Here is a 25,028-nt window from a genome sequence, read left to right as displayed (position 1 = left end):
ATTCTTTGTTGACAAGAAAATAATGAAATTACATTAGGAAGTCATAATAGGTTAAATAAAACAAAGCCTACTGCCTTTTTTACTTTCCATACAACTAATGAAATTAAAAGAGGTTTACATTGTAACAGTTACAGTATATTTACAGAAACTTCGTGCAACTTGTACAAAATTTACAGTTTCGCTATGGTTGAGTGAATAATCTCACAATTCAGATTTTTTTTCTCAATTTATTTATTACTTTTTTGAAGTTCAGAATTCTGATAATTTTGCAAAATATACAAGGAAACGTCATTGAATAAATGGCTGACTTTGTAAATTTCATACCCACACCTCAAGAGTCGAGCTCCACATCTTCGCTGCTGGAGCCAGCAAGTTCCACACTTGCACAGCCAGCCAAAGTCAAGCTGCCCAGTGCTCTAACCTCATCGCCACCGTACTGAGTGATGAAGATGCTGTTGTCCAGCCTCTCGAAGGTCCTACACCGCAGCCAGCTCCAAGCCGAACATTCACTTCATGAATGTTCCCACAAGCCAGCTAAACTTCAGGCTGTGAATTGTGGGCCAGCTAACTTGAACTAGTGTGACCTAACCCTAGCTAGACTCAACTGCTTGAGACTTCTGTGCCAGAGCAGGCCTCTTTGATTAATTACTCAGACTTGCTGAATGGTCAGCTACTGGAAAAGCATTGGTGACTTTAAACTAAGGCCCTGATCTGTCGCCCTACTGCATCTAAGATGAGTTCCAAACAGATTTAAAGATTTATCTAACACAAAGCCAGCGATGAGTTAAATGGATCAGTCCTGACCCTGAAAGCAGGGTAGACTGGCTCCTTGAATTCAGTATGGAAGGTCTGGAGGTGGATCAGTTTGCCAGAGGAGACATTAAAGAAGGACAGAGTGCCGGCATGCCAGTCCAGGTATACCCCTGTTCTGCTGGTAGCAGTTGTACGGATGGATCTTCTTTTGTTACCATGTTGGTAAGAGTAACCACCATTAGAGCACATCAGGGTCCAGGACTGATCATTGCATCCAAGACAGCTGTCATCCCCTTGCCCCTTCCTCCTGATTCCTTTGTATGTCACTCCTAAGTAAATATGTCCTTCCCATTCAACCTCCCAATAACAACAACCAGACAGACCCTCTGTACACAGCACTTGTTTCCAGTAGTCAAACCTCTCTGGGTGATCAGGATATGACTGCTTCTGTCTACCCATTGCCACTTTTCTGTTGTTGTTTGACATTACTAGGTTTTTGTTTGCAGTGTTTGGGTCCAGTGTGAGTTTACGGGCATCTGAAGGAAAGATAAAGCAGAACAGGAGTTTGTCTTAGATGCTGTTTCAATTTGGGGAGATTGCAACACGTGCTTTTTTAGGTGCACTTTACAGATTTACTTATAAATCATCTCCAGGGAGTCAAAGGCCTGTTTGAAGGTTAAGACTTGGTTTTAGGAAAAAGCTGAAATTACTTTCAATTAAGGGCTAGCGTAAGATTTTCACAATTCAAGTGGTAATTATACTCTGTCATGGGTTTGAATACAGAGATGTTCCTTGAACTCAGAGGATGAGTCCATGCAGTTACAAAAAATGATCAAGCATGTGAATGTCTGCATTTGCATAAACCCAATCAAACATGGGCAGACATGAAAACTATAACACATGCATTAGTTGGGATTGTTAAGAAAAGTTATGAACAGAAAGCAACTATTAGCTAAAATATTAGAACCAACCACATAGTGTCAAACTTCAGATCCCAAATTTTTAAGTTGGTCATACACAAACAGATGGAGAGAACAGATTGACACATATCTGGATATATTGCTGGTCCGATTTTAGATATAACTGTCATTATTCTCAAATTGATTAAAGAAACATTTAAAAACAGTTCCTTGCATAAATCACAAAAAAAAGGTTTGCTAAGATGTGGAAAGGTTTACTGTTAATTGTTCTCTGTTTAACAACATAAAGAAGTATATCTCATGTGGTTAAGAATGTTTCTGCTTCAAGTGTTAATACTTTGCTGTATAAGGTGGAGATTTTATCAGAATAAGCTTAATACAGCCCACATAAGGATGCATCTTATTTTGGGTATTGCCAACAAAGTTACTTTTTACAATGGATTTGCAGTGTCTCAGGCTTTTATTCACATTCATACACATTTATTATATTTATATATTTTTTTCCTCTCTTCCCTCTAGCTTTGCCTCTCTCACATACCATAAATGTCTGTTGAAATACATCTCTTAAGTTTATTAGATTAATGATTTTCTGTGAGAAACACAAGTTTTTCTTCTTCAGGCTCAATCTGCCTACCATAGCAACAAAACAACAGACCACCCTTAATGCTCCCATTTCTAGAAAGGAAGTACTAAACACTGTAAAAACTTTAAAGAAGGGAAAAGCCCCAGGACCTGATGGTTTTAGTAGGGAATTTTATATTTTATTTTATTTATATTAATTTAGTAAGCTGTTAATACCCATTACTTAATATGTTTAATTATTCGTTATTTCATAATAGATTACTTCAGACTTTAAGGGAAGCTAATATCTCTCTTATTTTGAAGAAGGGGAAGTGTGCAGTCTCATTCCCCTTATAGACTGATAGCTCTTCTAAATGTGGACCGGAAGATACTTTCTAAAATATTAGCTACCCGACTCGAAATTATCCTGCCTGTAATTATTAAAGAAGATCAAACAGGCTTTATAAAAGGCCGTAATTCCTGTAATAATGTCAGGCGCCTTCGCAATCTAATTAAGCTGCTCAGCAAAGGAACATGGGTGGTTTGGTGCTTTCTCTGGATGCTGAAAAAGCTTTTGACCGGATAGAATGGACTCAGAAGGCATTGTGGGCATTGTAGGCTCAGCCAATCAGAGCCAGTGGCTTTCATTACTCGGGCATTTTGCCGTAACACGGGCAGAAATACTGCCGTTCAGTGCCTTCCTAACTTGAATTTTTCGTTAAATAGGGTATTCGTAAGTCGGGGTTCCACTGTATATAAAAATATATATTAAAAAAAAAAAGATATATGATGTTGACTTGAAAAGCTTGTTCGTTAGTATATCATATCAAATCAGGGCAAAAAGCTCTGAGTGTTTGCCCTGGTTGTTTGTGATGCTGGTAAACTGCAGTGGTACATTATAGAAATAAACTCACTGTGTCTTTGGTTAGAAATTAGTTAAATCAGTTCCATGATAGTAGGTTGAATACCACAAAATTACATAAATGAAATAACCTGAAGACTGTTAACACTTAACACTAACAACCAGTGCTGTAATTTTATTTAATGGAAGAAAAAAAAAAAAAGAGCATACTTACACTTCTGCAGAACAGTTTTTAAGAACTGTGATCCACGTGGTTCAATCCTGGTAGGTATTGAAAAAGCAATTAACAGCAATTAACAAGGATTGATGTGGACAAAGTTGTTGTTTTTTGTAATCATAATATTAAGAGAAATTAATTTTAGCTGCTTAGAAATTAGTCTGGTTTCATTTTTATGTTTGTTTTTTCTGAAATATTTTAAAGAAAATCAATTTACACCTTGATCTATTCATACCTGAGATCATTCAGTGCCCAGTTTGAATTCTCTCTTCCAGCAGAGAGCAGCTTAACTCCAGATTCTCCTGGATGATTGTAACTCAGATCCAACAATTTCAGGTGAGCTGGGTTAGAATTTAGAGCAGAAGCCACTGAAGCACAGCCTTTCTTTGTGATCAGACATCCTGACAGCCTACACACACAAAAACACACAAACAGAGATTTCTGAAGTCTAAACAGCAAAAAAGTGTCAAGACTAACACAAGGAAGAGCTTTGAATGTTCTTCAAGAAGCCAGAGGAACTATTCCTTAAAACTACTTAAAGAAATTACAAGAAAGCCTGCAAAAGACAGTTCAGGCTATTTTAAACAAAAAAGGTGGTCACACCAAATATTGACTTTCAATTGCACTTAATCAGTCTCTTTATTTGACTTCATTTCAATTCAACTGAATTTTAATTATACAATGCCAAATCACAATGGTTTATATTGTAAGGTAGACCCTACAATAATACAACAGAGAAAACCCAAACAATCATGACTAAGTGATATGAGCAAGTGCTTTGGTGACAGTGGGAAGGAAAAACTCCCTTTTAACAGGAAGAAACCTCCACCAGAACCAGGCTCAGGGAGGGGCAGGGCCATCTGCTGGTGTGAGGGGGGAGGAAGACAGGACAAAAGACATGAAGAAAGCCAGAGATTAACAATAACTAATAACTAAATGCAGAGAGGTGTATAAGCACGTAGTGAGTGAGAAAATCTCTTATGTAAGACTGATAACCCATATGGAAAAGAAATAGTAAAAACTTATAAAAGACTTGCATAAGATGTGGCCTACTTCATATAGTGAATCATATAAGGCTTATATGATTTACTCATGAAAGTGGCCACTTTCTCATTACTTTCATATATTGTTTTAGTAAGTATCCAAAACATACAAGTTTCATTTATATAATTTTTCAAGGGATCTTACATCTGTTTTCACTCTTGTATGCTTTTCATACAAGTTTCACACAAGACAGATACAAACTTTATAAGATTTATATATATCTTTTCCATATGGGAAGGAGTGGGTAGGGTTGAGCCACCATTTATTTTTGTTAACTTTTAACCTTCTGGAGTTAAGACTATGTTGTTGATTTGATACTTACAGGTTTTCTGAGCTTGTGTTCTGTTTTGTTGTTTTGTCCTTATCTCACCGTGAGGATTTAATAATCCTGACATGATTCCTGTTAATTTGCTGAATAATAAATACAACATTGGTTTATGCAGATAACTTGTTTATTGTGGCTGCTTGGGTTTGGTAAGTGGACGCCTATCTCGTGTTGTGTTCTGGCCTCCTAGTCAGGGCATAATAATAATAATAATAATAATAATAATAATAATATTAGTAGTAGTAGTAATATTATTATTATTATTAGTAGTATTAGTAGTAGTAGTAGTAGTAATAATACATTTTATTTATAGGCGCCTTTAAAGACCCTCGAGGTCACCTTACAATAGTACAAAAAACATAAGGTAAATGAAATTTATTTATTTATTTATTTTTTAAAAGCATGAAAGTATAAAAGCTAAACAAGGTAAAAAATAGATTAAGACGGAATCACAAGGCCATGCAATTTTGAATAGATGGGTTTTACGATGTGATTTAAAAGTGGTGAGAGAGTTGAGAGCGGTAGTCCAGAGATCTGGTGGAATTGCATTGCAAAGTCCTGGGGCAGAACAACTAAACACCGAGTCCTGTGGAAGTCAGGCAGCAGGTGGAACCGATGGAAGGGAAGCTAAAGAAGAGCGGAGTGTGCGAGGAGGCGCATATGGAGAAGATCCGATATATATGGGGGTGCAAGGTTATGAAGCGCTTTGAAAATAAGAAGCATCTTGAAATTGACACGGAGGTGAAATGGAAGCCAATGGAGCTGTTTAAGAACAGGTGTTATATGGTCATTATATTTGATTCAGAATATAAAATGAGTAGCTGTATGTTGAACTAACTGCAATTTATGGAGAGATTATGAGGTAGACCACAGAGAAGAGAATTGCAGTAATCTAAATGAGATGTGACAAGAGCATTGACAAGTATGGTGGTACTGTTTGGAGTGGGTGAAGGACAAAGGTGGTTATTACAAATATGAAAATCTGAAGACGGCGTGATATTATTTATATGTGCTGTGAAGGAAAGAGTGCTGTCAAGGATCACACCAAGACTCTTAAACTGAGGGGAAGGTGTGACAACAGAGTTATTAATGGATAATGAAAAACTTCTGGTTGGAACTTCAGTCTGTTTTGATTTGGTGCCTATTAGAATAAATTCTGTTTTATTGCCATTAAGTTTAAGAAAGTTGTGAGTAAACCAAACCTTGATTTCACTTAAACAATCAGAAATGTGGGAGAGTAGCTGTGGGTTTGGAAGACAAGTAGAGCTGGGTGTCATCTGCATAGCAGTAAAATTGGATGTTATATTTCTTGAAAATATTACCTAGGGGTAGGAGATAATAAAAAAGAAAGGACCTAGGATAGAGCCACAATTAACTGGAGTAGATAGTGATCTGTGAGTGAGCAACTGAATAAGCTGTGAGCAGCCAGAGAGATATAAGGTAAACCAGGCGAGTGCTGTACCATTGATCCTAATAGATGCTAATCTATGAAGAAGGATGTGGTGAGAGACAGTATCAAAAGCTGCTGTCTCACTGTGACTCCAGTCATTTGTTATTTTTACTAGAGTTGTTTCTGTACTATGAAATGAATGGAAGCCAGACTGAAACTGTTCATACAAGTTATTACCAGTGAGGTGTCTATGAACCTGTGCATTCACTATCTTTTCCTGAATTTTGCCTGCAATAACTGAAAAGGTGACCCCTTGATACTGGCCTGAAAGGTTTGATGAAAAAAAAAAAAAAAAAAAGGGGGGGGGGGGGGGGGGGGAGACATATGAAAATATGATTTTTTTTTCTGCCTAGATCATTTTTAAAGAGGCTGAACAAATGGCTGTATCCTGACCTGAGAGTTTCCAGTCTGCATTCTGGGCTTTTTAGTCCTTCACAGAGCAGCATCACAGCTGAATCCTCCAAGTTATTGTTACTCAGGTCCAGCTCTCTCAGACTGGAGGGCTTGGAGCAGAGAACAGAAGCCAGTGCCTCACAGCTTTTTCCTGACAGGTTGCAGCAACAAAGACTAAAAAAAAGGAACAAGTAACAAAATAGTGTGATGACAACAACTCATTGTCCTTAATATGCAGCCGTTTTCCACTACTGCCAAAAAAAAAAGATAAGCATTTGAAAGATATTTTGTTAAGTTACAGTTATTATAGAATCACACTTATTATTACATTAGCACCATTAACAACAGTGGACCCTGTTAAAGAGCCAGTTATTGCAAATAAATAAATACATACATACATACATACATACATACATGTTTTAATCTGATAATAGTCCATTATAATAAAGAAATTACATTACTGATTTCACATTTGATGACATGTATTAATGCTAAAGCAGGTTTTAAATAACTATTTGATTCTTTTAATCCTAACCTGAGTGTTTCCAGTTTGCAGTGTGGACTCTGTAATCCTTCACATAGCAGCTTCACTCCGGAATCCTGTACGTTGTTGTAATTCAGGTCTAGTTTTCTCAGACTGGAAGACTGGGAGCTAAGAACTGAGGCCAGAGGCTTCAAACTTCTCTCTGACAGGTCATGGCAACTCACCCTAAAAGTATTTGCAACAAAAAGTATTTGAACTGACAGATCTTTTTATACACCTTTATACATTTGATTTATACAGGTATTTTAACCTACACAGCTTTAGTAAATGCTTTGACCACTGGCAGCAGCCTCAGAAGAACCTCCTCTGAAGTGGAGTATTTATTTAAGTCAAACACATTCAGCTCTTCTTCTGATGACAGTAAGATGAAGACCAAAGCTGACCAATGAGAAGTAGACAGTTTATCTATGGGCAAACGTCCTGAGCTGAAGTGTTGTTGTATTTCTTCTGTTAGAGAATGATCATTTAGCTCATTCAGACAATGAAACAGGTTGATGCTCTTCTCTGGACAGGAAGTGGAACTAATCTTACTCTTGATGTACTGGACTGTTTTGTGATTGGTCAGTGAGCTGCTTTCTGTCTCTTTCACTAAACCATGTAGCAGTCTCTGATTGTTCTCCAAAGATAAACCAAGGAGGAAGCGCAGGAATAGGTCCAGGTGTTCATTTGGACTCTGTAAGGCCTGGTCTACAGCACTCTGGTAGAGAGATAGTGAATCAGGTTTGGCTTTAAACAGTCTGGACCACACTGAAGTTCCTTCTGACATCAAATTGACTCCAGAATTGAAAAATGTCAGATAAACATGAAGAGCAGCAAGAAACTCCTGAACACTCAGATGAACAAAGGAGAACATCTTGTCTCGGTACAATCCACTTTCCTCTTGAAAAACTTGTGTGAATACTCCTGAGTACAATGAGGCTGCTCTGATATCAATGCCACCCTCTGTCAGATCTGATTCATAAAAGATCAGGTTTCCTTTGTGCAGCTGCTTATATGCCAGTTCTGCCAATGACTCGATCATCTTTCTGGTCTCTGGAGTCCAGTGTGAATCTGTCACAACTCCTCCATCATACTTGATGTTCTTCAGTTTGCACTGAACCACCAGAAAGTGAATATACATCTCAGTTAGGGTCTTGGGCAGCTCTCCTCCTTCTTTTGTTTTTAATATCTTCTCCAGAACTGTAGCAGAGATCCAGCAGAAGACAGGGATGTGGCACATGATGTGAAGGCTTCGTGACCTTTTGATATGGGAAATAATTCTGCTTCTCTGCTTTTCTTCACTAAATCTCTTGTGGAAATATTCCTCCTTCTCCATGTCGTTGAAACCTCTAACCTCTGTCACCATGTCTACGTACTCAGGTGGGATCTGATTGGCTGCTGCAGGTCGTGTGGTTATCCAGACACGAGCAGAGGAAAGCAATTTTCCACTTATGATGTTTGTCAGTAGCACATCCAATGAGGTGGACTCTGTAACATCAGTCAGGATATCAGTTTTGTGGAAGTCCAGTGAAAGTCGAGACTCATCCAAACCATCAAAGATAAACAAAACCCTAAAATCCTGGAACCTGCAGGTTCCTTCTTCTTTCATTTCAGGAAAGAAGTGATTAACAAGTTCCACCAAACTAAACCTTTCCTCTTTCAGCACATTCAGCTCTCTGAAGGAAAATAGAAATATGAATTGGATATGCTGGTTGACTTTGCCTTCAGCCCAGTCCAAAGCAAACTTCTGTGTTAAAACTGTTTTCCCAATGCCAGCCACTCCCATTGTCATGACTGTTCTAATTGGTTCATCTTTTTCAGTAGAGAGTTTAAATATGTCTTCTCGTTCGATTTTTGGTTCAATTCCATCTGATTTCCTGGATGCTGCTTCAATCTGTCTGACTTCATGCTCAGAGTTGACCTCTGTAAATCTCCCCTCTGTGATATAGAGCTCTGTGTAGATCTGATTCAGAAGAGTTGGATTTCCTGCTTTGGCAATCCCCTCAAACACACACTGAAACTTCTTCTTTAGACTTGATTTGAGTTTATATGGACACATGGCCCCAGAAGCTCCTAACAAGAAAAATGATAAATTGTATTAAATTAGATCATGGTACAGGCATCTCAATTTCCCTACTTTAAACCAAAGACAAATTAGGTGACAGAAAAATAATAAAAAGCTGACACAAACAAAGCCACATTTATCTCTTAATGTGATGGTAGAAAATCCTTTCTTTTGGGGGGTTTTGGTCCACATGTTAATTTTATACACATGTGATATTGAAATAATCCCAAATTTTATAAGCAAAATAATCAACTTATTGTCACTACTGAATCACTCACTGGGTGATTCAGTAAAGAATTTTACTAATAGAAAAAAATGTGATTTCTACTACCCAGACAGAAACTCTTGATATACTCTTGGATAGTATGCATAGCTAAGAAGACCTTTAAAGATGTAATGTTTTGTATAGAAGATTTTCAGCACCTCAGATTTTAATTGTCTTGGCTTGTATGTTTGTTATGAATCATCTACTGTATTAAAAACCTCTTACTGTTTTGCAGAGAGTCAGCCAGCTCTCCATGTTTCATTCGTCTCATGACCTGCAGTGTGATTTTCAGAAAAGCCTCTCTGCTCCTCCATATCTGGTCTTCATCTTCACTATTATTTATCTCCTCCTCCTTAGCTTGACTCTCCAAGCATTTTGGGTAATCTGGACTCAGCAATTTACGGAATGTCTTCAGCTCATTTTTCACAAAAGTAACAATGTTCTCCTCAACAACCTGTAATACAATAATACTCGATTAAATTTCAGTTTCAGAAGCAGAAATGTATCTCTGTCAAAAGCTTTGATTCTTCATTTCACAGACCACTGTCCAAAATGTATTATTATGTACCTTCAGTTGACTCCTTTCTATCTTCTTTCTAAATCTAGGTAAGAGCCATGTATACAAACTCATTCCACCCACATGTACATATTCTTTTATTCTTTTAGTTTGTTTGTAAAGTTGATGGTATAAAATGCAAAATAGTTTCACCTCAGTTCTTTCTTTACCACAACAGACTGGTGCAAAACACTGCAGACCCTGTGCCAAGCCATTTGTCAATCCCACTCTGTACTTTTCCCCCCATAAACAAAACCCAAGATACCTGAATTCCACCACTTGGGGAAACAGCTCCTCCCCAATTTGGAGTGGACACTTTTCCCCTTAAACCCTTAATAAGAAAAACTGTTTTAGACTTGGTGCAAATTCTCATTCCAGCCATTTCATACTGAGTTTCAAGTAGAGGTCAATACTTGATGACACCAAAAGGGCAACATCAAAAAAAAGATGTGATCCTGAAAGGTTCAGCTATGTCAATCAAGATGGCCCAACAACATCCTAAGACTTCAGGAACTCAGGGTTAAACTCATTCAGTCCCCCCCCCCCCCCCAAGAAGGAGCCCACATTACATTACATGAAGTGTCAACCATCTGGTTGTGTAAGTGCCACCACAATAGGCCACAGCCAGTTTCCTACTGCTGACTCAGCAGTAGAAGCGTGGAAGATAGTTCATATGGACTGAATGTCCCCAGTTTTTCTCAGTGTTCTGCAAAATGCGGAAGTTGAAGATTTCCTGGATCATGACCTCCACCACACACTCTCAGAATACACTCAAAATATGTTTTGGTGAACTAGACCAGTTAAAGTATTCTGTTTCTTTTATTTATTTACAGAGGGTTGCTTATACAGTTACTAACCAGAAATATGGAGTCCAGGTCTGTCTGATGATGGGTGGACCCCTCTGACACCGTCTGGTGACCTCTGTGGGCAAAACATGACTAAAATTATTGCTAGGGAACTGCATCAGGTTTACTGCTAGGGAGTCAAATAACACATCAGTAATGCCACTCACTAATCACCTCCAGGTCACACTGTATTGATGCAGTATTTTGTGGTAAAGAAGATGGAAATCCGTATGGAATGTTAATGAACATACTTTTCAGATGTTAAGTAATATACGTTATGTCTTGATTTGAATTTTTTGATTGATCCAAGTAAATATTCTGGAATAATAGATTTCTGATTTGAATGAGCCATAAGCCACAGTCATGAAAATTAAAACAAAAAGGTCATTACGTAAGTTTAGATTAGATAAAGTATTTAAAACAAAGAAAAAGGAATAAGAGAACAAAATTATTCTGTATACAAAGAGGAGACATATTTGTATACGTTACATAACAACACAACATTTTTGGTTTGGGACAAAACACATTAAAACAAATGTGCATTTAAAAAAAAATAATAGAAGCTACATTAAATGGAGCCCATGGTACTTGCCTCAGGAAGTCTGTGCTTACTGACTGACACACTTGATGGCAAGAGAAACAAACAACATAGATCTTAATACCGATCTCACAGTTATGCTAAAAACTGCTCTGCTGACTTACTCTGTAGCTGATTCTTGTTGGTTGAAACTAATCGGGTAATCCCTGGATCTCTGACTCTCCATGGATACACAGCTTTGTGAAGTTGAGTTTAATTGTTCCTGCTTAGTCCTGAAAGAAATGGACAACACAAAAAATTCAAAGGATAAGTGTTACTAGTTATGCTCCAACAATGTCATGCTCCACAAGTCTGGTGGAGCATGACATTGTTTTAAGACCTGATGCAGCTGTGAAGCGTTTGAGTTACAGGATACCAGAACACTTCCTGGTGGAGCTAAAGGAGGAGGTGGACCTCATGCTGTCTCTTGGAATCATCCAACCTTCAACAAGTGAGTGTTGCAACCCTGTTGTCTTTTATGAGCTCAACATTTATTACTTTTGTAAATATGATTTTTTTGGGTTAAATAAACGGAAACCCTATTTTTCTAATAATTCCTGTGACGACTCCTGCTTTTTCAGCTCAGTCCATCACAATATAAATAAACAATGTTTTTAAAATTTTTAATCAATTTAATTCCATTCAATGGCTTTCAGAAATATTCACCATATACAGTTAGGCCAATATTTATTTGGATACTGGCACAAGTTTTGTTTTCTGTTTACTGAAACATATCCCAGTTGTAGTTATATAATAAACATGAACAGAAAGTGTAGACTCTCAGCTTTCATTTGAGGGTATCCACATTCAAATTGGAAGAAGGATTTAGGAGTTTCAGCTCCTTACCATGTGCCACATTCTTTTTAAAAGGAACAAAAATAATTGGACAATTGACTCAAAGGCTATTTCATGGGCATGGATGGGCAATTCCTTCGTTATGTCATGTAGGATCAGTTAGGGAGATAAAAGGCCTGGAGTTGATTTGAGCCGTAGCGCTTGCATTTGGAAGATTTTGCTGTGAACAGAACATGCTGTCAAAGGAATTCTCCATTCAGGTTAACAAACCATCTTTAAGGAGTGAAAACTGATAAAAAATATTTTATAAAAAGCCATCCGAGAAATTGCTACAAGATTAGGAGTGACAAAATCTACAGTTTGGTACAAAAATATGGAGTCCAATTCTGTCTGATGATAGGTGGACCCCTCTGACACTGTCTGGTGACCCCTGTGGGCACAACATGACTCATTGTTGATGATTACTAAATCATGTCCCTCTTATAGTGCTAAGGAGTCAAATAACACATCAGTAATGCCACTCACTAATCACCTCCAGGTCACACTGTATTGATGCAGTAATTTGTGGTATAGGAGGTCAAAATCAGTATGGAATATTAATGAACATACTTTTCAAACATTGAGTACCATACATTATTTCTTGATTTGATTTTTTGATTGATCCAAGTAAATATTCCGAAATAATAGATTTCTGATTTGAATGAGCTGTTATCCACAGTCATGAAAATTAAAACAAAAAGTCATTACATATTGAGACAGAGGCAAGTTTAGATTCTGGCTTTGTAAAGTGTTTAAAACAAAGAAAAAGGAATAATAGAACAAATTTATTCTACATACAAAGAGGAGACATATTTGTATACATAACAGAACAACACAACATATTCAGTTTGGGACAGAACACATTAAAACAAATATGCATTTAAAAAAAAAAATAAAAAAATAAAAGCATTAAATGGAGCCCATGGCACTTGCCTCAGGAAGTCTGTGCTTACTGACTGACACAGTTGATGGCAAGAGAAGCAAACAACATAGATCTTTTAATAATAATTTCACAGTTATGCTAAAACTGCTTTGCTGACTTACTCTGTAGCTGATTCTTGTTGGTTGAAACTAATCGGGTAATCCCTGGATCTCTGGCTCTCCATGGATACACAGCTTTGTGAAGTTGAGTTTGAATGTTCCTGCTTAGTCCTGAAAGAAATGTACCATACAAAAAAGTCGCACGGGAGTTCTATAGACTTCAGTCACTGACAGGAAAATGGTAAGTGGTACTAGTTACCATACATAGCCAGACAAATTAGAGGAAAGGTACTGACCTCATACCTTATACTGTTTAGGATGTTGGAGATTTGATGTTTTACTTCATGATCACCAAGTGATTTATTACTTACTATTCATATTTTGTTATATATTACTTTGAATATTATTTTTCAACATGCTTCATGTTTTAATTCAGTTTATGGTTATACTTTTGTACTCTGGTTTGTGTGTGCTCTGAAAATGTCAAGATGTGACAACAGAAAACTAGTTTGCAAGTCGAGGTTATATACATCTGTCCAAGAATGCTACCAACATGTTTAACTGCTAACCAATGTAATGTCTTTAACATCCATGTGAAGAGTTTTACTGAAAAAAATGAATTATTTTTTAGAGCATATTGGACATGGAGTATGAAACAATATATAACTCTGTTGATTTACTGCATTCTTATCTTTCATGATATAAATAAACATTTTTTTAATACATTTTATTCCATTCACCGGCTTTCAGAAATATTCATTATATATAATTAGGTTCATATATATTGTGATACTGACACAAGTTTTGTTTTCTGTTTACTGAAACATATTCCAGTTAAGAACAGAAAAAACCCATCTGAGAAATTCCTTGATGCATGCTCAATCATCCAGGTAAGTAAATCTCCAAAAGCTGATTCTGTTCATCTGGACGTAGCTGACAAAGCTATATCCAAATGAACAGAATCAACTTTTGGAGACATCCAAGAAATTGCTACAATATTAGGAGTCTTCAGTTTGGTACATGCTGAGAAAGAAATAAAACACGGGTGAACTCAGCAACACAAAAAGACCTGGATATCTACAGAAGACCACATTTCCATGGTGAAGAGAAATCCTTTCACAACAACCAACCAAGTGAACAACACTCTCCAGGAGGAAGGTGTATCAATATCCAAGTCTACCATAAAGAGAAGACTACGTGAAAGTGAATACAGAGGGTTCAACTCCAAGGTGCAAGCCACTCTGCAAGCCTTAAGAATAGAAAGGCTAGATTGGACTCTGCTAAAAAAAGAAAAAAAAAAAAAAAAGGACAAGGACAAGGGACAGAATGGGACCCAAGGACCCATATAAAATAGTAAAAAGTATCACTTCAAGTATTTGGCTTTGACTATTTCCTACATTTCTAAGTACAAATATCCCTTCTATAGTTCCCTGAATGATCAAATTCATAATAGTATATACATTATCTATATTCAGTCTCTAAAAATACCCAATCCCAACCTAACAAAACATTTTCCAAAACTTTAAATCAGAGGATTTTGAGTTGAAAGAAATTTCCACCTTACCTCTCGAGTTCTGCCTGGCTGCCATGTTCCTCATTTGAGGGCAGCAGTCCCTCATCTTTTTCCTCAGACTGACTCATAGGACAGTTTATACCTTTACAAAAGAACCAAACCCAACATGCTCCATTATTATCAGGACATGCTCAAAACAGGGTTTTTAAATAATTTAAGGAGGTTCATTAGGTCCTAATGAACCTCCTTAAATTATTGTTGTGTGACAGAGTCACACAACAGCCTGTTCTTCCAGCTTCTAGCAGGAGATGCAGGATTCACACATCACGTACCAGCTGACAAATGAATATTGTTTTTTTTTGCCATTATAAGACAGTTCAATAAACACGCATGAACACGTGACAAAACACATACATTAACACTTAAATACAAAAGTGCACTTACATAATTACACATTTGTGCACTGTCTTTTATTAATTGTTTTCTTCTTGTACTATTTGTTTTGGTATTCCCTCAATAATGAATAAACTCAGTAAACTGATCATCAGGGAATACAGTGAGTGGAGTTTGATGTGCTAAGGCAGTGTGAGTGTGTGTGTCCTGGACCACATTATACCTGGCTTTAGGACTTTTTAGGAGAATACAGGAATTAATCCAACATTCTCTTTTTCATTACATCACTTCCACTTCCCCACACTGTAAAACTCAATGCTGGCATCATTGCTGTTCTCCAATCATCTTTCTGCACACCTTCTTAAAACCAATTACCCTCCAAGCACCATATTTTAAATCACACTGCTCATCTTTGATTTTCCCTTGCAGAAACCTATGTGCAACCCACCTCCCCACCTCACACAAGTCATTTCATCCAAGCCTCCATCTTATTTTCACCACCACCAGCATCTACCAGAGGGCCCTGCCTCAATTCCTATCACCACTGAGATTTCACTCTGTGAGGAGCCATCGGAGTCTAATCAAATCTTTATTTAATTCCTTCTAATAATCTGGCCTTATTGAACTGCCAGCGGCTGTAATCAATATTATTTGCCAGTCAAAGTCGTCATTGTTGCTACTGTTTGAATACAGTTTGAATCGATACATTCCACCATCATCTGATTAAGATAGCTATCTATGACTGAGATGGATGATTGTAAATAACACTGATGCTCAAAAGAGGGAGGTGAAAAGAGAGCAGGATAAGTACAGTGCCAGGGCTTTGGATTCGAGCAGTGTTGTCACTGACTTTGCTAAGTGCAAAACCTAAAAGATGATGTTCTGATGGGTGAGTAGTTTGTGTTCTTTCCTGAACGCAAACTGAAATAGTTATATGCTGAAAATATGTGCTCATATTTTAAGTACCTCCCCCCGACACCCATCCCCCGGAAAGGAGATGCCTGTGCCTGTCAGCCTTGTATGCTTCCAGTAGTCCTTTTTAACCCAGCTCTAGTTTCACTTCCTCATAGCACTAAATTGCATGACGTGTTATCTAAGTACTATGATCACCAGGGTAGAGTTAGTCCGACAGGAAAACAACAGCGGGCCCCGATCAATTCTTAGGTTCATACTGATGTTCACAAGGTGTTTGTCTGCTTTTTATTACCAGTTTCATCAAGTAAATAATAAATTTTCCCGATAAAGCTTTCTAATTACGTCCTTTCGGCTATGTAGTCGAAATGGTTTTCAGTTTGCTTGGATAATAAAGACAAACTATTAGAGATATTTCCGTATTTTGTATATACTCGCTAAACGACGCCGTACACTTCGATACAGTGGAAATGAGACGTAACCTCAGACTTGAACAGCAGTTCTGCTGACCTACCTTTTATATGTTACCGAGTTACCTGTTGTGGCGAAAAAGGAGAAGCGAAAGTGTGAAGTTCTGTTGAAGTCAGCTGATTTCGTGCAGTTGAAGTCAGCTGATTACGTGCTGTTTAAAGAGATATTCCCTCTATATCCAATGATTGAAACGTTCGTAGAGTTTTACAGAAAAATGCAGACTAATATAACCCTTTAGAAGAAGGAGAATAATATGGGCTACAAATAAATCATTTTCAGGCGGGGAAGCTACTCAGTATTTCATACTCTATTTCAACATTGTATTATTGTTAAAAGCTGAATTCGTGTAAACTTAGTCATCTAATCGATTTCGGCATCAACGAGAACGACTAGGCTCTTATATCAAAATATATTCTGATAAAGCTTTACCCTGAAAATTCAGTTACAGCTATACAAAAATACGTATTTATATGTTGATAACTGCTAATTACGATTGGCAGTGAAGGCAGCACGAGCATAGAAGCGGGTACATATATATAGCTACATACAAGCTTAAGCTTCATCTTAAAGCAGAAATGAAAAACAGAATTTAAAAATACCACGACACCGCTTCTTATTTGAAACATTAAAACTCCCGATTTTGCTAGTTTTAATGGCATAATGTTTTGTGTTTAGATCAGTCTGTGTGTTTCCATTCATTCCTCGTCCAATCGTCTTTTATCCTGCCTGGTTTCCACGTCACTTCCACGTCACGTTTCCACGTCCTACTGATCTACAGTACGGTGTTGTGCCAAAAAGTGACATTGGAAATCAGTTTTTGGCAGGCAATTACTTTTTGGCACAACAGGCAGCAGTGATCAGTGCTTGGCATATACACTGCTCAAAAAATAAAGGGAACACTTAAACAACACAATGTAACTCCAAGTCAGTCGCACTTTTGTGAAATCAAACTGTCTACATAGGAAGCAACACTGATTGACAATCAATTTCACATGGTGCTGTACAAATGGAATAGACAACAGGTGGAAATTATACATATTAGCAAGACATGTCCAATAAAGGAGTGGTTCTGCAGGTGACCACAGACCACTTCTCAGTACCTATGCTTTCTGGCTGATGTTTTGGACACTTTTGAATGCAGGCTGTGATTTCACTCTAGTGGAAATCACTTGAGATGGCGTTTACAACCCACACCAGTGGCTCAGGTAGGGCAGCTCATCCAGGATGGCAGATCAATGCAAGCTGTGGCAAGAAGGTTTGCTGTGTCTGTCAGCGTAGTGTCCAGAGCATGGAGGTGCTACCAGGAAACAGGCCAGTACATCAGGAGATGTGGAGGAGGCCGTAGGAGAGCAACAACCCAGCAGCAGGACCATTACCTGCACCTTTGCGCAAGGAGGAACAGGAGGAGCACTGCCAGAGCCCAAATGACCTCCAGCAGGCCACAAACGTGCGTGTGTCTGCTCAAACAGTCAGAAACAAACTCCATGAGGCCCCGACGTCCACAGGTGGGGGTTGTGCTTACAGTCCAACACTATGCAGGATGTTGGGCATTTGCCAGAGAACATAAGGATTGGCAACCTCGCCACTGGTGCTCTGTGTTCTTCACAGATGAAAGCAGGTTCACAATGAGCACATGTGACAGAGTCTGGAGATGAGGTGGAGAACGTTCTGCTGCTTGCAGCATCCTCCAGCATGACCGTTTGGCAGTAGGTCAGTAATAGTGTAGGGTGGCATTTCTTTGGGGGGGTGCACAGCCCTCCATGTGCTCGCCAAAGGTAGCCTGACTGCCATTATGTACCAAAATGAGATCCTCCGATCCCTTGTGAGATCATATGCTGGTGCGGTTGACCCTGAGTTCCTCCTAATGCAAGCAGATGCTAGACCTCATGTGGTTGGGGTGTGTCAACAGTTCCTGCAAGAAGGCATTGATGTTATGGACTGGCCAATTCCCTAGACCTGAATCCAACTGAGCACTGTGGGACATCATCTCTCGCTCCATCCACCAATGCCACGTTACATCACAGGCTGTCCAGGAGTTGGCAGATGTTTAATCCAGGTCTGGAAGGACATCCCTCAGGAGACCATCCACCACCTCATCAGGAGCATGCCCAGGCATTATAGGGAGGTTATACAGGCATGTGGAGGCCACACACACACTACTGGGCCTCATTTTGACTTGTTTTAAGGACATTACATTAAAGTTGGATCAGCCTGTAGTGTGTTCTTCCACTTTAATTTTGAGTGTGACTCCAAATCCAGACCTCCGTGGGTTACTAAATTTAATTTCCATTAATAATTTTTGTGTTATTTTTTTGTCAGCACATTAAACTAAAGAAAGTATTTAATAAGAATATTTTATTCATTCAGATCTGGGATGTCTTATTTTTGTGTTCCCTTTATTTATTTATTTTTTGAGCAGTACACAATTTATTTATTTTTTGAGCAGTACACACACACACACACACACACACACACACACTTCAGACCCTCAACTTTCATTTTAGACTCCCCCCCCCCCAAACTATGACCAAGCATCGAGAAAACATCAGCAGCTGTTGGTTATTCAACATCAAAATATTTACTGGGTAATTTGTGCTTTTCAGGGAGAAAGGATAAAGTCAGCTCATTGATTTGTATTGTTGCCTTCGAACATCCACCTTTCATCTGAAATACTCACCGGGAAAGACAATCTGTTATTCTAGTTAGCTATTTTTACTATCAGATATACAGGGAGTGCAGAATTATTAGGCAAGTTGTATTTTTGAGGAATAATTTTATTATTGAACAACAACCATGTTCTCAATGAACCCAAAAAACTCATTAATATCAAAGCTGAATGTTTTTGGAAGTAGTTTTTAGTTTGTTTTTAGTTTTAGCTATTTTAGGGGGATATCTGTGTGTGCAGGTGACTATTACTGTGCTTAATTATTAGGCAACTTAACAAAAAACAAATATATACCCATTTCAATTATTTATTTTTACCAGTGAAACCAATATAACATCTCCACATTCACAAATATACATTTCTGACATTCAAAAAACAAAACAAAAACAAATCAGCGACCAATATAGCCACCTTTCTTTGCAAGAACACTCAAAAGCCTGCCATCCATGGATTCTGTCAGTGTTTTGATCTGTTCACCATCAACATTGCGTGGAGCAGCAACCACAGCCTCCCAGACACTGTTCAGAGAGGTGTACTGTTTTCCCTCCTTGTAAATCTCACATTTGATGATGGACCACAGGTTCTCAATGGGGTTCAGATCAGGTGAACAAGGAGGCCATGTCATTAGTTTTTCTTCTTTTATACCCTTTCTTGCCAGCCACGCTGTGGAGTACTTGGACGTGTGTGATGGAGCATTGTCCTGCATGAAAATCATGTTTTTCTTGAAGGATGCAGACTTCTTCCTGTACCACTGCTTGAAGAAGGTGTCTTCCAGAAACTGGCAGTAGGACTGGGAGTTGAGCTTGACTCCATCCTCAACCCGAAAAGGCCCCACAAGCTCATCTTTGATGATACCAGCCCAAACCAGTACTCCACCTCCACCTTGCTGGCGTCTGAGTCGGACTGGAGCTCTCTGCCCTTTACCAATCCAGCCACGGGCCCATCCATCTGGCCCATCAAGACTCACTCTCATTTCATCAGTCCATAAAACCTTAGAAAAACCAGTCTTGAGATATTTCTTGGCCCAGTCCTGACGTTTCAGCTTGTGTGTCTTGTTCAGTGGTGGTCGTCTTTCAGCCTTTCTTACCTTGGCCATGTCTCTGAGTATTGCACACCTTGTTCTTTTGGGCACTCCAGTGATGTTGCAGCTCTGAAATATGGCCAAACTGGTGGCAAGTGGCATCTTGGCAGCTGCACGCTTGACTTTTCTCAGTTCATGGGCAATTATTTGGCGCCTTGGTTTTTCCACACGCTTCTTGCGACCCTGTTGACTGTTTTGAATGAAACGCTTGATTGTTCGATGATCACGCTTCAGAAGCTTTGCAATTTTGAGACTGCTGCATCCCTCTGCAAGATATCTCACTATTTTTGACTTTTCTGAGCCTGTCAAGTCCTTCTTTTGACCCATTTTGCCAAAGGAAAGGACGTTGCCTAATAATTATGCACACCTGATATAGGGTGTTGATGTCATTAGACCACACCCCTTCTCATTACAGAGTTGCACATCACCTAATATGCTTAATTGGTAGTAGGCTTTCGAGCCTATACAGCTTGGAGTAAGACAACATGCATGAAGAGGATGATGTGGACAAAATACTCATTTGCCTAATAATTCTGCACTCCCTGTATATAACTGTATACAACTTTCAACCAATCTGACGATTCTTTAAAAAAATAACTAAATAAAGAAATCAACACATAAGTCCACTAGATTAAGTTCAATTCCCTAATGAATCTACAAGACACTTTCACATCAATTGATCACATCAATAACTGGCTTAAATACCAGTGGTCTTTTACTTAAATTTTAAAGAATAATACATGTCATTAGGAAATATGATTATAGAAAAAGAAACAAATAATTATCAATTTATTAATAAATTATGAATATTATCGCTTCTATCAAACTTTCCCTGCAAGATCATTGTCACTCTTGTGGTGGTAATCACCAGTGTAGAAAGTCTGCATTTTACTTTAGTTTTTATCAATTCAATTTTGTTTTATTTATATAGTGTCAAATCGCAACAACAGTCGCATTATGACTTTTTTTTAGTGTAAGGTTAAGGAATAGGGTTGATCTTAGTCCTAGTTACCTTCTCCATGGAGTGTACTGCTCCTGCTCCTCCTTCTAATGATGGTTGTCATACTGCATTCACATTTTCTTGTAGACTTTCAAGGGGATATTCAGTTCAATTTTATTTATTTAGTAAGTGTCGCAGTCTGGCTGAGAAGCTGACTATGTGGAGTGAGGAGGTGGACCCAAGTGCAGACACACAAAGAGACAAAACTTGACGTAATAAAAAAACACAGCCATTTAATAAGGCTGGCAAAAATAATATAAAGGCAAAGGGAGAAAACTAAAACCAAAACTAGTTGAATTTAGGCTAAACATATAAAACCATGGAACATAAACATGAACAAGAACATAAAAACCTGACATGAAGTCCTAGCATAAAATCAAAACCCTAGAAACATGGCATGACGTGGAAACAAGGCAGGATAACAGACAACTGGACGAGAAATGAATGGAAACACACAGACTAAATGCACAAAGGAGGTGATCAGGGGAAGTGGAAACACATGGGGAAGCAGCTGATATGAATCAACATAATGATGCTACAGAGGAAGTAAAAATAAACACAATGAACATGGAACACCAGACCTCTTCAAAATAAAACAGGAAACATAACCGGACGCAGACATGACACAAGCTTGACAACATGGAACACGCAGACATGAAACACGTGACAGACTGAGACAAGTGGACTTAACATGACGAAGTGACAAGGAACACGCGCACTATAAATACACACAGAAAAAAAAGGGAACTGGAGAGGCGACATAGACATAACCAAGCACAAACAGAATATGATGGCTGCTGAAAATCAACCATGAAAGAATTGAGACACAAGGGACACAAAATGTAAACAAGAGGAGAAGATGGGAGACAATGACATTACTGAAACACATGAAGGGTGCGGGAGACATAAACACAAGGGGAGAAGACACAAGGGGAGTCTAATAGATAATAAACTATAACTGGGCAGCCTAGACAAAATAGATAAGCTAAAAATAACTACATGAACTAAAACATAAACCATAAACATTCAAATATATTAAAACTCAAAACGCTGGGTCAAATGACACAAAGTTTTCTTTTTTTTAATGTCAGCGTTTGTTGATCAGGTGCTTTGATACAGGACTCTCGCTAGCTTTTTCCCAGTAAATGTTTTAATGGTGATCACAGGAAGAGTCCTGCTGTTTTGGACGCTGGAAACATGTTTGCTTTCACTCTTCCTGAGCTCACTGTCTCAGTAACGGCTTGGCCTCTTTGCTCTTCGCGGTGTGTCAACAATTTTCCTCCTGTTGCTGTTGTTCGTAGTCTGGAACCGATTCAGAGGAAATTTGAATTGATTTGTGGAGAGAGGTCGTGCTCTGAAGCAGGTAAAGCAGTGAAAAACATAACAAACTCCCAAAGATTTTAGAGCTTATAAGAATTCAGAAGCTGAGGATAAGTGTTTTAAACAAGTACAATGGGGTGATTGGTGTGAAAAGTTAATGTCTGGAGATACAAAAATGAAATGTTAGAGACAAAACAGTTTGGGTGAGAAGTAGGGGGCACTGCTAGGCAGCAGAAACTTGCCAGAATTAGGGGAAGGATCGATGCATAGAAATACAGAAAGGTCTAGAGGCAAACCAACTGCAGAGCGTAGCATCTTGGATAACAGCTGATCTTTTAGCACAACAATCAGTGACCAGACTATTTATTTGTTTCAATATGATTATGTCAAAAGATCAAATGCCCTGTAATAATAACTTTATTTATTTATGTAGCTCTTTTCAAAACAGTTCATGCTCTGTTCATGCCAGCCACAATGTTCTGCATAAGTTCATCCAAGGCATTGTCTGTCTCGTCTGCATACAGTGACGTATGGATAAAGTGAAACAAAAAATGAAAAAAACTTTAAAAGTAACTTATAACAACCCCAAACAGCACATTTAAGTACTTGACTTATGATGCAAAGATATTCACACATAATTACGTGATTTTCCACATTAAAACTTTCACAATTATTTTTTTCACTAGCTTGGACCACATCCTCATGGCGGATGATGTGAGCATGAATTGAGGCTGCGCTTTGGAAGCCTTGATGTATAAGCCTTCATACAATGTTGTTAGATACAACATTGAAAAGGTAAAGTTGCATGGGTAAGTTGAGGTGTCACTACCATTTCAAGGAACACAGAATAACACACAGTTTAATTCATGAAAGTTGTAAACACAAATATGTAGTATAAGCACACTTAAATGCAAATGAACTGATATATCTGGAAAAACTGATCAGGAAGGCTGGCTCTGTGGTTGGCATGAAGCAGGACACTGTTGGGACAATGGCAGAGAAAAGGACACTAAAGAAACTGCTGGACATTATGGACAATGCTGGGCATCCTCTGCACACGGCCATAAACAACCAGAGGAGTCTGTTCAGTGACAGGTTGCTTTTCCCAAAGACAAGAACAAGCAGACTTAAAAACTCCTTTGTCCCACACACCATCAAACTGTTTAACTCCTCTCTGGAGGGGATAGGGAGGGGAAACAGGAGGACGAAGGGGGCGGGACAACTAAGCTGTAGTGCCTTTTCACTGTGCAATACTTTTTGTTAATATCCAACAGTGCAATAGACTCACAATACTTGAAATGTGCAATTCCCTTGTATTCTTATCCTATTTATTCTATTTATCCCTTTTGTATGCTCTGTATTTATATATATCTCTGTATTTATATATGTGTACATATGGTATATTTCTGCTCACATTCTATAACTTCTGTCGGTGCTGTGCTATTGGAAACCGAATTTCCCGGAGGAACCCACCCAAGGGATCGAATCTAATCTAATCTAATCTAATCTAATCTAATCTAATCTAATCTAATCTCTATTGCAGTTACTCAAGACGGTGTCTAAATGAACAGAATGAACCTTTTTATCTGAAAGTGTATTGCAGTGTGATTAGAAATCAAATGAAATGACAACATGATCTGTGGTTAACAGGGTTGCCAGCATGATCCAGCAGTTCCTTCCTGTATTTACAAATGGTAGACAGAAAGTTACAATGAACAGTTTCCAGAAACTTTTCATCTTTGCCTGGAGTCCTGCAAGGGAGCAACAAATGTGAAGAGGAGGAAGCCACCACCTTCCAGTGCAAACGGTGACTCTAACTTGAGTCCGTCAGAGTCAAAATCTCAAACTTCTGTGCTGCTCCATGATCTGCTATTGCTGTAAAAAACAACAACAACAAACAAACAAAAAAACATTCCGTTAAAGTGAATGGAAATGCTCTACTTTATGCATGTGGCTGCTAAGTTCTGTGGTTGTTGAATTTGTTCTCAAGCTATTTAATTGTGCATGTGAGGTTAAATATTTTCCTTGGATTGTATTTTTTTTTTCTCACATGCAAAAAAAATAATAATTTGATAGTTTTCTCAATATTTGCAAACACAGTTGATCCCTACAGTGCAAAGCTTGCAGTTTCTCGGACTGTGCAATTAACATTAAGTCAAAGAAGTCCAAGGAGCTGGGAAAGAAAAGCGTCTGGACTTCTCTGAGTTTCTTGAAGACGTTTCACCTCTCATCCGAGAAGTTTCTTCAGTTCTAAGAGCAAAAGATGTGAAAAAGGGGGTGGGTCACACACACACAAACACACACACATACCTTGGGGGACACTCCTGGCTTGAAAATCTGAGAAGCTGTTGCATGCACATGAGATCCATTTTGACCAAACAACACTTTTGTTATGTTTAAATAAAACAAATAAGGTGGCAATAAGGTTATCATAGGGATGAGAGCTAGGTCTGCCTGGAGATTTTGGCCTGCAGCAGAAATAAAGGCTGTATCCCAATTCAG

The 25,028-nt window shown here is 38.3% G+C and overlaps 1 protein-coding gene across 4 annotated transcripts; it reads right to left on the bottom strand.

The window, feature by feature from the left end:
* Positions 1-211: 211 nt before the first annotated feature.
* Positions 212-23,691, bottom strand: LOC120732748 (NACHT, LRR and PYD domains-containing protein 3-like). Of its 4 annotated transcripts, XM_040030549.1 has the most exons (12): positions 16,504-16,616; positions 14,736-14,826; positions 13,235-13,342; positions 11,482-11,589; positions 10,792-10,855; positions 9,604-9,832; positions 7,324-9,121; positions 7,061-7,234; positions 6,526-6,699; positions 3,549-3,722; positions 3,311-3,357; positions 212-1,289 (listed from the first exon to the last, which is right to left on the bottom strand). In XM_040030549.1, exons 2-12 carry the CDS (start codon positions 14,810-14,812, stop codon positions 763-765), a joined length of 3,480 nt encoding a protein of 1,159 aa, XP_039886483.1. In that variant the 5' UTR covers positions 14,813-14,826; positions 16,504-16,616; the 3' UTR covers positions 212-762. The 4 variants fall into 4 exon arrangements, with proteins under 4 accessions (XP_039886483.1, XP_039886486.1, XP_039886484.1 ...); XM_040030552.1 differs by lacking the exons at positions 14,736-14,826; positions 16,504-16,616 and adding an exon at positions 23,687-23,691; XM_040030550.1 differs by lacking the exon at positions 11,482-11,589.
* Positions 23,692-25,028: the final 1,337 nt, after the last annotated feature.

This window comes from Simochromis diagramma, unplaced genomic scaffold, assembly GCF_900408965.1.
Source record: "Simochromis diagramma unplaced genomic scaffold, fSimDia1.1 OVJJ01000361.1, whole genome shotgun sequence".
NCBI classification, from domain to species: Eukaryota; Metazoa; Chordata; class Actinopteri; order Cichliformes; family Cichlidae; genus Simochromis; species Simochromis diagramma.
Note: the sequence above shows the minus strand (reverse complement) of the source record. Positions and strands in the feature narration are given on the sequence as shown.